Source organism: Ictalurus punctatus, chromosome 12, assembly GCF_001660625.3.
Source record: "Ictalurus punctatus breed USDA103 chromosome 12, Coco_2.0, whole genome shotgun sequence".
Lineage (NCBI taxonomy): Eukaryota > Metazoa > Chordata > Actinopteri > Siluriformes > Ictaluridae > Ictalurus > Ictalurus punctatus.
The window spans coordinates 20,549,385-20,561,580 of NC_030427.2; the positions used below are offsets into that span (position 1 = coordinate 20,549,385).

The 12,196-nt window shown below is 40.3% G+C and overlaps 1 protein-coding gene across 3 annotated transcripts in view; it reads left to right on the forward strand.

Annotated features, from left to right (window-relative positions):
• The window catches only part of LOC108273075 (growth factor receptor-bound protein 10), a 61,784-nt gene that overhangs the window by 2,820 nt on the left and 46,768 nt on the right, over positions 1 to 12,196 (forward strand). For all 3 annotated transcript variants that reach the window (XM_053684097.1, XM_053684098.1, XM_053684096.1), the window contains one exon: positions 11,674 to 11,766. In XM_053684097.1, the coding sequence (XP_053540072.1) occupies positions 11,716 to 11,766 (51 nt within the window). In that variant the 5' untranslated portion in view covers positions 11,674 to 11,715. Of the gene's footprint in view, positions 1 to 11,673; positions 11,767 to 12,196 lie in introns of those variants that run through there.

Below are 12,196 nucleotides of genomic sequence, written 5' to 3' on the forward strand. Positions count from 1 at the left end.
TAGACCTATTTCGGTTGGGGTCATAGGTGTTGATCTAACTGAAGTGTATGCATGAAGGGTTATATCACACAGTGAGTGAGCTAATTTTGGGTTTTGGCTTAACAGTATCACAAATACAGTTTAATATCTTTGTTTACAGTGGCAGCTTACTCTGGGAAAGTTAACATTTGGCTAAATGAGAGAAAGCTTCTTGAATAATCTAATCCAAGAGAAGATGTAATAAAAATATGTGTTAGTTGTGCTGTACATCTTTCTTTGAATCCAATAATTAAAATTATCCAAGCTGTTTTCTTTAACCCGAGCCGCATGTTTATATAGGTTCCGAGCTTGACCTAAAAGAAAACTCCACCCTGAAACATATTGAATGTTTATGATTAAATTTTTGTCATGTGCTTATTAATTTGAATCTTTTAACTAGTTGTAATATGCCTTTGTAAAATTGGATCAACTTGACCACATTTGTACTTCATTTTATGACTAGATTGGAATGAGTCCATCTAGCCTTTTTTTTTTGTTGGCATAAATTTGTTTATTCACACTTTAAAATCTTAAAACATGGGTCATACAAGGTGCTTGAATTTGGCTTTTTGAAATTTAAGTGCTGGAAAAACTTGAAAATAGTAATTTAAAAAAATCTAGTGATGTATAAAAAGTGCTTGAATTATAAAAATTAAATAAATACAAAATCGCTAAAAACTTTAAAGTGTTCATTTTCAATAGCACATGAATACATCCTTTTCAGTCAAAATATGACTTCAAGCTGCAGCCCTTCTCTTCACTCACTCATTGTGACAGAGACTGCTCCTGCCCACTTTTCAGACTCCTTACTGACTTTTTTTTTTGTTAGTTTGTTTTTTCTTTCAAATAAGCATCTAGCGACAAATCTAATGACTTTTTGGGCAAACCTTAGCTACTTTTCCATAGAAGAGAGTCACCAGTGGTGCCCCAAGGTCTTGCTTTCCTGTTGAAGTTACATCCCTCTTCAGTCACTATTTCACACTCGTTCCATTGTCTGAAACCAAAAAATATGTAAATGAGAACAGCCTTTTTGGGAAGTCAGCTGTATTAAAATACAGCAAGTGAGCACAGAGAGTAGGAGAGAAGTAAACAGATGTAAAGGGCTGACATTAGGCAGAATGTAAATATGATGCGATGATGTAATGAATATGCTAATTAGCATATGACATCATCTAGTGACAGTTAGAGACTTTCCAATGAAAGTTGTTGGCAACAGTGCTCCTGTCACTCAACTGAATACTGACGTTATGGTGAAGACCAAGCAATGCCTGGGAAATGCTCATTTAGTCCAGCATGGCTGGAAAAGGCACCATAATAAAAATTGGTGGTTTTATTTTTATTATTATAAATATTTTTTGGAATTTTAAAAAGAAAAATAAAGAATATATTTGAATGACATCTTTTGTGAGAGGCTTACTGGTTATCACCTTTGCCTCACATCTCCAGGGTTGGTGGTTCGATTCTCACTACCATGCTGCATGTGCAGAGCTTGCCTGTGCGTTGGGGGTTTCCTGCAGGTACTCCAGTTTCCTCCCCCAGTCCAAAAATAGTCTGATTGGCATTTTTAAATTGTCTGTAGTGTTTGAAAGGGTGTGTGAATATGTGTGTGCCCTGCAATGGGTTGGCACCCTATCCAGGGTGTCACCTGTCCCCTGGGATAGGCTCCAGGCTCCCTGCGATAAGCGGTACAGAAAATGAATGTATGGACACCTCTTGTATAGTCCTTGAAATTATTATTATTTTTTTTTTCAAATATCTTGAAAAGTCCCTGAAAGTCCTGGAATATCATTATGAAGAATTTGTATGAACTTTTTCTCTCATCCCTGTTTTTTTTTTTTTTTTGCCACATGGTATCTTTTTGCTCTACATTTTTAGACAGGTGTTAAGTAGGGCTGTAAATCGTATTATATTGGTCTATATGATACCTCTGGGTAATGAACAATACATTCACAAGACTGCAGTATAAGGAGCCAAATTATCAGAAAATACCACCTATATTATGTGAGGTGTAATTACATTTTAAATGTAATTAAGCTTATATTCCCTCCTCTGTAATAGTAAATCAGCAGGAAGCAGGAACTGGAAGTTTCTCCCAAATCCTTATGGTCTTGTGTATAGTAGCACATGTCTGCTTGTCCGGTATTTAGCTTCGCTGACAGTCAACAATTGATGGACAGCAAAATTACAATGTGCTGTATCTTCCAAAAATGAGTAGCAAAAACAAGCATTGATACCACAAACATGCCCACTAGGGATGTAATGATGCACTGCGAGCTGAATGAAAATCAATGAAAATATGTGACGATTCAAGTTGGTTGACATGATAAATCACGATACACGTTCTAAACAGCAGGGGTGTTAAAGATGTATACTGTGACCTCGCTTTTCAGGCGCTATAGCAGCAAGTTGTAGCGTTAGTAGCAAACATGGCGGCAGCAAGAGTAGATGTTCATGTTCAGGATGCCCCATCCTCATTCAAATCAGAGGTGATGGCATTTTGGCTTTCGGCAAACTAAAAATGAAAGCGGTGAGGTGCTAACAGACAAAACAAAAACTGTGTGCAGATACTGCAAGATGTTAATATACACTAATAGCACAATAAACATGATGCAGCATATAAACCATTACCACACCAAGAAGCTCCAATCACTTCAGTCTGCACGTAAAGAGCTATTAATAAGCCAAACCTCACTGACCGGCGGATTTGCAGCCCCGCTTCTGGTGACGAGTACGAGAGCCACGGAGATCACAAGGTGCATCTGTGTTTTCATGGCAAAAGATATGAGGCCGTTTTCTGTCATAGAACATTAAGGATTTCGGCTACTGGTCATGGTCAGTGAATTTCATATGCTACTGGTCATACTTGACATTGGAGCCCAAATACACCATCCCATCATGCCCCTACTTTAGCCAGACGGTCATGCCAGCGCTTAACAGAGAAACAAATTGTAAGGTAGTCAAAACCCTCAGAAAAACAGTTTTAGTTTCTGATTTGTTTCCTCACTATTTTCCTGTGCGTGTTTGTGCTCACTAGGGCGGGTCTGGAAAAAAACCTTTAATCTAATTTTGAGATAGAACACATACAAACCGATCTCTTCTGCCTCCTGCTAAGAAACTGTCAATCCATCTCAGGGCACCGGCTTATCCATCTCCTTCCATATTCCAGAATTGCCTGTCAGAGAGCAAATACCTATATAATCACCAGCAACTTTATTTGAAATACCCGTACAACTGCTAATTAATGTAATTATCCAACACATAAGACAATGCATATTACAGGTCAAGAGCTTTAGTAAATAACATCAGAGTGGTTCAAAATGTGATCTCATTGACTTTGCCCATGTCATGGTTGTTGGTGCCATATAGGGTGGTTTGAGAAATTCAGAAACCACTGACCTCTTGGGATTTTCAAGCTAGACAGTATCTAGATTTTATACTGCATGGTGCAAAAAAAAACAAAATATCCATCAGTTCTGTGTCTGGCCTGTGAGAAAGGCCAGAGGAGAATGGCCAGTCTGGTTCGAGCTGAAAGGAAGACTACGGTAATTCAAATAATCACTTTTTATGCATGTGGTGAGCAGAAACGCTTCTCAGAACACACAACACATGGAGCTTTAAGGTGGATGGGTTACAACGGGAGAAAGCCACATTGGGTTCCTCTCCTGTCAGCCAAAAACAGGAATCTGAGGCTACAGTAGGCATAAGTTCACTGAAACAGGACAGTTAAATTGTCAAGAAAAATGTTGCCTGGTTTGATGAATCTCAAATTCTGCTGTCAGAATTTGGCATCACCAGAATGAGTCCATGGATTTAACTTGCCCTGTGGCAACAATTCAGGTTGGTGTTGGTGGTACAATGATGTGGGGAATGTTTTCTTGGTGAACATTGGGCCATGTAGCACCAGTTGAGCATCATCAGTCTATCTGGGTATTGCTATTGACCACATGCATCCCTTTTTGGCCACAATGTGTTCTACACATGTGTACCACATATCTTGCCTGTATGCATAGTGCTCATGCTGTAAACTTGAACAGCTGCTCTGCTCGTGTGCCTTTAGGTTGCTGCCAGTCCTGCTGTGTCCTGTCCTGCCTAACCTGTATAGTCTGCATTCATTCCAGTTGGTCTTCTGTGTGTTGCACTCAGTGCATTCTCAAGCAGAAGAAGACAGTCAGTATGCAGTACTGCTTGACTAAGTGTAAAACTTTGAACTAGAATGAAGCAGTGCTCTGTGTGTCTGAATTGAAATATGACTTTTTTTCAGTGACTTGTGCCATTAGAGTTTGTCCAGCTAAATGATTCGTTCAGATTGTTCACCAATTCATTCAGTTGCATGGTTTGCCCAAATGTGCAGTGTGCTCATGCATCTCTTTAAGGCAGACAACAATCAGTTTGCATGGAAATGTTGGAAATCTTTAGTGTGGGTTGAACGAACCCAAACAGGACTTCATGAATTCACTGATTGAGATACTGACCCACTAAATGAGTGAATAAGCGGTCGTGACTAAAAGGGTTCACTGACTCAAAGGGCACAAAGAAGCATGTAAAATGTATGTTTGGTAATTATTATAGATCATAGCTATTTAGCTGATTTGCTGATGCTAGAGTCAGTCAGTCCAATTAGTGCAATTATTGTTTGCACTTGCAAAGCTGATCAGCAGCAAGTGAATGAAAGGTACAGAGGAGAAAAAAGAGACAAGAGTACAATCTACTACTAAGACTAAAACTGCTCTTGGCACAGAAATGGGAATAAGAAATTTACCCACTGTGTCGTGTTGAGTACATAATTTTCTGTTTGGATCTGTAGCAGATAATTTTTATTCCTGGGCACCATGTCCCTTTAACATTTGGAGGAGAGTGAATTGTTGTTGTCCCCAAAATTATGGATGCTCAATGCATAGTAGTTTCACTTTGCTGTTAAAAAGTCTATAATTTTAAAACTACTGTGGTTTTTATAATGAAATTCATAGGCAACCATAGCTTAATTTCTTGTACACTGAAGACAAATGAGAAAAAGACTGTTGGCCACCTTTATTTTAACAGAATATGCAGCTTTATTTCCTAGTGGTTGGGTATAACTGACAAAGCTATAACAGTTAATAGGTAAGCTAGTAAAGTTGCAAGTGAAACTGTCAGCCAGGAGTTACTGCAAATGCTAGTTGAGTACATGACTGTGTTTCTGCTGATAAAACACCACAAACAGGTATTATAACTGTGGGATACCTCCTATGATGAATGCTGAGACCGTCAACCAAGTCACAAAGTGAGATATAATGTAGGGTTTGCAATAATTACAATTGTCAAAGGGCCATCTTTCACTAGAATCTTCTTATAGAGTTTCTGCTGGATTGGCATTGGTTCCATTCATTTGAAATAGGGAACATACTAAACATCAGAAGAAATGCTCTACAGGTTCACTTTCATGGAGTGCTGTAAGTTCAGTTGCCAAGGCATCTAGTTTGGCATCCTGCATGGGCTCATAAGGAGAGGTCGTAAGGGACTCCAGCAAAGAGAAGATCCCATGATGGGCATATGAGGGAGTGTGGTGGGTGCTTCTTTCAGAAGAACCATATGCCAACATGTGCTGAACTATGTGGGCTGAGCTATGTTTGATACCAGGTTGCACATACATCTAGAGAGTATCAGTTAGGTTTTTGGGCCCCTTAAGTATCACTGGGCATTGGTGCTTGTGACTATCAAGTTCTTTAGGTTGTAGCACCTGAGTAAGATTAGACTGAATAAGGGGCTATATCTGCAATGTGGTATGCCGTGTCAGAATCAGCATCATTGCACAGTCATTATTGGAGATGTCCAACCAAACGGCTGCTTCCTTAACATTGGTGAACACGTAATTGGTGCTGGACTTCCAGGGAATTCAGACACTGGCTGCATGAGTCCAAGAATTGCAACATATCTTGCTAGTCACTGTTGTAGTTAATATGGGTGAAATACTCAAAAATGTGGTTAACATAGTGGGCTAGCTGAGCAGTGCCATGATTACGGGGTTTGCAATTGCCATTGAGAATGAGGTGCAAATGGAGGGAAATCGACTCCAGCGTTGATGTTGGCAAGTGGCGAAGATAGGAGCTAGCTATGAACATGGCCTCAGCTGTGCTAGCCACAGGCTGACCAGTTGGATAGACAGCAGGGCATGTGGAAAATTGAGTGCAGATGCTGAGGGAGAATGGAAGTACACTGAGGGAGACCCCACCTAACCACAAGTCTGATAGTTGGGAAATTGCAGATGCTGTGGGACTGAACTAAAGCAGCAAGGGAGATGCCACTCGGTCGAGATAAGGAGGGAAACAAATTCCAACACCTAGAATCAAAGTATGCTATTGTGCGTACGGACTAGTGTTATGAGGATGGAGGATTGCTTACGATACACAAATGTATCGTATATGTGCCACAGCTGATGATAATGTTAATCAAAACAATCTGATGTTAATTTTAATCTGATGTTAATTTGCTAAATTGTCCAGCTGCTTGTCCAGTTAACTTGCTGGACCAGCTGCAGTTCGTGTATGGCCCCAACCCCTCAACAGATGATGCCATTGCCACCACCCTACATCTGGCCCTCACCCACTTGGACAAAAACGACACCTACGTTTGAAAGCTGTTCAAAGACTTCAGTTCAGCACTCAACACAGTCATTCCTCAGCACCTGATTGGAAAGCTGATCCTACTGGGCCTGAATACTTCCATCGGCAACTGGATTCTGGACTCCCTGACTGGGAGACCTCAGTCAGTCCGGATCGGGAACAGCATCACCAGCACCGCCACACTGAGCACGGGGGCCCCTCAGTGCTGTGTGTTCAGTCCACTGCTGTTCACTCTGCTCATGACTGTGTAGCAACACACAGCTCCAATCACATCATCAAGTTTGCCGATGACCCGACTGTGGTGAGTCTCATCAGCAAGAACGACGAGTCAGCATACAGAGAGGAGGTGCAGCGGCTAACGGACTGGTGCAGAGCGAACAACCTGCCTCTGAATGTGGATAAAACAAAAGAGATGTTTGTTGTTCAGCGGAGAGTGACCACTCTCCGCTGAACATCGATGATTCCTCCGTGGAGATTGTCAAGAGCACCACATTCCTTGGTGTTCACCTGACTGAGAACCTCACCTGGTCCCTCAACACCAGCTCCATAGCCAAGAAAGCCCAGCAGGGTCTCTGCTTTCTGCGAAGGCCCTCCATCATAGACATTTACACCACACACTGCATCTGCAAAGCCACCAGCATTGTGGATGACCCCACTCGCCCCTCACACAAACTCTTCACCCTCCTGCCTTCTGGAAAAAGGTACCGAAGCGTTTGGGCCCTCACTGCCAGACAGTGTAACAGCTTCTTCCCCCAAGCCATCAGTCTCCTCAATACTCAGAGACTGGACTGACACACACACACAGACACACACACACACACACACACACATATTCCTGCACTCTGAACTGAACACCATCGCACTCCCACTGTAATACTTACACATTACTGCATTGACTCTATTGCATTTTTGCTGCCACTGTTCTCATTAAAAATATTTTAAAAAGTATTATATATACACTTTACCTAGCTGCTACTGCAATAACTGCTATGTTCATATTTGGTATAAGCTAATCTGCTGAATACTAAGTCATAGCATGTTATGTTTACATTTATACCATTTTTTAATTATATTGTTATTCTTTGGCACCTATCTTTTACCTATTATATTGGACACTTTCACACTAAAACTGTGAAATGGTCGGCGCTACACTGTCACCTACTGTGCATATTGTCCTGTTTTAGTAGTACTGTCCTGTCTTGTGTTGTTCGCACAGGTTTGCATGTGCACTTTATGTGAAAATGTGTAGATCTTATTTAGTTCTGTGTCGTCTCGTGGTTAATGTCTTGTTTTATGTAGCACTATGGTCCTGGAGGAACGTTGTTCCCTTTCACTGTGTACTGTTCCAGCTGTATATGGTAGAAATGATAATAAAGCCACTTGAACCTGAACTTGATCTTACCGGTGTTACATGGTGTACGGCTGCATACCGATTACTTCACTTGTAGGGATGGGTGATATGAACTTAAAACTATATCACGATATTTTCTGGTATTTACTGCGATAACGATATTAGTGACAACATAAATATAGTACCGTTTAGTGATAAACTCCTCCTCATTTTCACGTCCGCCTTCCACCATACTTGTTTTTGCTCTGCAAAAATGGGTTAGAGCTGCAAACTAGGCTTTATCGTTATTATCGCGGGAAGACTCATTCTTATTGTGGGGAGGATTTCTACTGGTATATCACAAACGATAAGATATCGCCCACCCCTAATCACTTGCCCACCCTGGCACCGCCCCCACTGTCGTTTTGCTTTTTTTATAGAAATAAAAATCATTTAGTTCAGTTAGAGAACGGACTCTACAATTAAAAACGGAACCCGTCTGCTCAATTCAGCGTGAGCCGAAAGAGTTCAGTTCATTCATCAGAGTTGCAGCACAGATCAGCAGGAGTCAGATTTCACAGTGTTTGCTGATTTTCACTTTTTTAATTAATTTATTTTATATTACAGCATGGTGTATGCCGTGCGTATTCATTTTGTTAATGAAGCCGTCTCATTCGTTTTGTTAATAAAAGTTCTATATTTAATATAAGCGAGTTTGTCATTGTACTGTTTTGTTGTTGTGTTTTTCATTAAGAATGATAATGAACCCACCATTCAATCAATTGCTGCTAATTTGAAATACAAGTGAAATGTGCATGGCTGCACAGGCATTGATAAGCGATTTAAAAGCGATAGGGAAAAGAGGGGAACGTGCCAACGACAACCCCCACCATCACCACGGGTGATACCAGTGGGAAGATTTCCTCACAGTCACATCCCGATTTTGTAACCTTTTCCAGCCTGATGAGCATCAACAACTCTTTTTCTGAGGTCCTCAGCAATCTCCTTTGTTTGTGCCATGATACAATTCCACAAACATGTTTTGTGAAGATCAGACTTTGATATATTGCCCTCAGGACAATCAGGTGCTCACTCACACCTGATTGTCATCTTATTGCTTGAAAACACCTGACTCTAATTTCACCTTCAAATTAACTGCTAATCCTAGAGGTTCACATACTTTTGCCACTCACAGATGTGTGATATTGGATCTTTTTCCTCATTAAATAAATGACCAAGTGAACATTTTTGTCTCATTTGTTTAATTGGGTTCTCTTTACCTACTTTTAAGACTCGTGTGAAAATCTGATGGTGTTTTAGGTCATATTTATGCAGGTATATAGAAAATTCTAGAATTCTACAAACTTTAAAGCATCACTGTAATTGTCTGATTAACGTGACATAGCATAATTAAATGGTCTGCACTTATATAGTGCCTTTTAACCTTTGTGGTTCTAGAAAGTGCTTTACAATGTTTCTCATTCACCCATTCACACACACACCAATGACAGCAGAGCTGTCATGCAAGGTACTAGCCTGCCATCAGGAGCAAATTGGGGTTCAGTGTCTTGCTCAAGGACACTTCGGTATGTGGAGGCATGTAGGCTGGGGATCGAACTGTGTTAAATAAGACACCCTGACAATCAGATTATTAAGTGGATTCTCCACTTCAATTGAATGGGTTAAAATTTCATTCAGACTGTCCTCAATCAGTTTACACTCATTAAACATAAAAGTATATAAAGTTTGTTTATTCTGATTGAGGAATTACTTCAAATATTAACAGATTATTAGACTGCATGTCTGCATGTGAGAATTTGATTTTTTGGTTGGGGGGTCTTAAAATGAATAATTTATATCACTAAATTCAATTCAATTCAATTCAATTTTATTTGTATAGCGCTTTTTACAATAGACATTGTCTCAAAGCAGCTTTACAGAAATATCAACATGGTATACAAATATTAAAGGTGTGAATTTATCCCAACTGAGCAAGCCACTGAGTGGCGACGGTGGCAAGGAAAAACTCCCTAAGCTGTTTTAAGAGGAAGAAACCTTGAGAGGAACCCGACTCAGAAGGGAACCCATCCTCATCTGGGTAACAACAGATAATGTGAAAAAGTTCATTATGGATTTATATGAAGTCTGTATGGCGTTAGGAGCAGCCGTAGTCCCAGCAGTCTGGAATTAGAGAAGATTTGAGCTCCATCCAGAGGAAGAAAGGATCTGGATCTCTAGTATCTCCATAAATTCGTGTGGGGCTCGGCGAAAGGAGAGAGGGAGAAAAAAGATTATTATGACTGCGAAGTAGTAGAACAGAATCTAGTCAGGGTAGGCTTGAGTAAACAAATACGTTTTAAACTTAGACTTAAACACTGAGACTGTGTCTGAGTCCCGAACACTAATAGGAAGACTGTTCCATAACTGTGGGGCTCTATAAGCGAAAGCTCTCCCCCCTGCTGTAGCCTTTACCGTACCGTAAATAATATATAATATAATAATAGTATATATAATCTTATAGGCTTAAATGAAATAAAAACCGAAATATAAAAAAATTAAATTAGGCTCAGACATCCGTTTCATAACCAAATATGCATGTTTATTTTAACACTTCCTTCAGTGAAACAACTCAATACAGCGTTGTTGTGTCATGTTGTTGCAATGAGAAGCTGCCTGAGGGCGCTGTGGGATACAGTATTGTGATTGAGTGGATAATAAAGAGTTTCTCTGACGAATATTTCATTTCTGTGTATTATACCACAACCCTATAAAACTTTGAAAGAAATACCAGTAGGACGGTAACCTAAATAATATGTTAAAAATCTAAATATTAAATAATTTTTTTAAAAAACGTGGCTGAGTGACATGCCTGGAGATGGATCTTGAGATTTGTAGGCTAGTGTTTTCCCGTTTAACATTAATTTTTTTCCCATAAAGCCGGCATACTGTATGGTTTCATCCAAATTTATTGGTTCACCTCTCTTGTTAGGCTCGAATTCAAAATGTTCCCAGATCGCCGATGTAACAAGATCCATCACAGCGGCAGAGCCCAAAATCCTGAGTGGATTTTGCCACGCTCAAACAAAGCCGCGCCAAACTAAACTAACAGACAACACCATATAAGGCATTTGATTATGATTTGTGTATTAACATAAAATGTCCCGCTATATGGTAGGCCATAAATACAAATTTATTATTGCAACTGTTATTATAATTACACCTGTATACAAAACGTTGTACTTTGTACTTGTCATAGTGCCCACTCAAGCAGAAACATTGACTCCACCACCTGCCATGGCCACTGTCACCGCCCTAGCGTTTACACATTCATGTTCAAGAACTCAAAGCCCATCTTCTGGCTTTCTAAGTTTTTTGCCATCAGTCTGTGCATCTGTTTGAGATTCTTGGTAGCTCAATATCTCAAGAATTTCAAGAAGGTCAAGTTATCTTGACTAATCAGCAAACTGGTGGATGTTTTTGGGAAGTATGAGGAAACAGGAGAACCCAAAGGAAACAAACATGGACCCTGTGCAGAGCATGCACAGAAACTCCAGCAATCTGAGCTCTGATCAAACCCCACCTTGGAGCTTTGAGACAGCAACAATACCCGTTGCACTACTGTGCCTCCCTGTAAACAAACAATTAGGCTTAAAATGTTTTTAGCTCTGGATATTAATGTCAAATTAGCTTTATGAAATAAACTTCAATATCTTTTCTGCTGCCCAGGTGAGTGTGTGGCACCAGTTGGCTGTGGAACCTTGAAAGAGCATGGCGGTCGCTGAATGCCCAGACTACTTTGTGCTCCACCCGAAATACCAGGTACAGTTTGTTTAGCTGTTTCACAACAGACGAGTAAACACTATTGGGAAACTCGAGATGTATTATGCTGATAGAAATTCTCCGTCGCAAATTCCCTGTAGTTCAGAACTAGGTTTACTTTTGCACTGTTGCTCAAATTACTAGATCCATATATTTTTTCAGCATACAGTAGGCTAGCCAACTGAAGCACTGTATTATGTACTACATGTCTTTGGCCTGTGGTTGCAATGGTACACACACACACACACCCCTCTGGTCTGCATGCCTGTCGTCACCATGGTGTTGCCATGGCACTACACAGCTGATACACTGACATGTAAAGTAACGCCTGACACTATTTATACTAGGGTTGCACACTCTTTCTGCATCTTTCTCTCCCTCTCCACATCTCCCCGCTTACTTGATATAATTCCTCTAACTGTGCATTGCT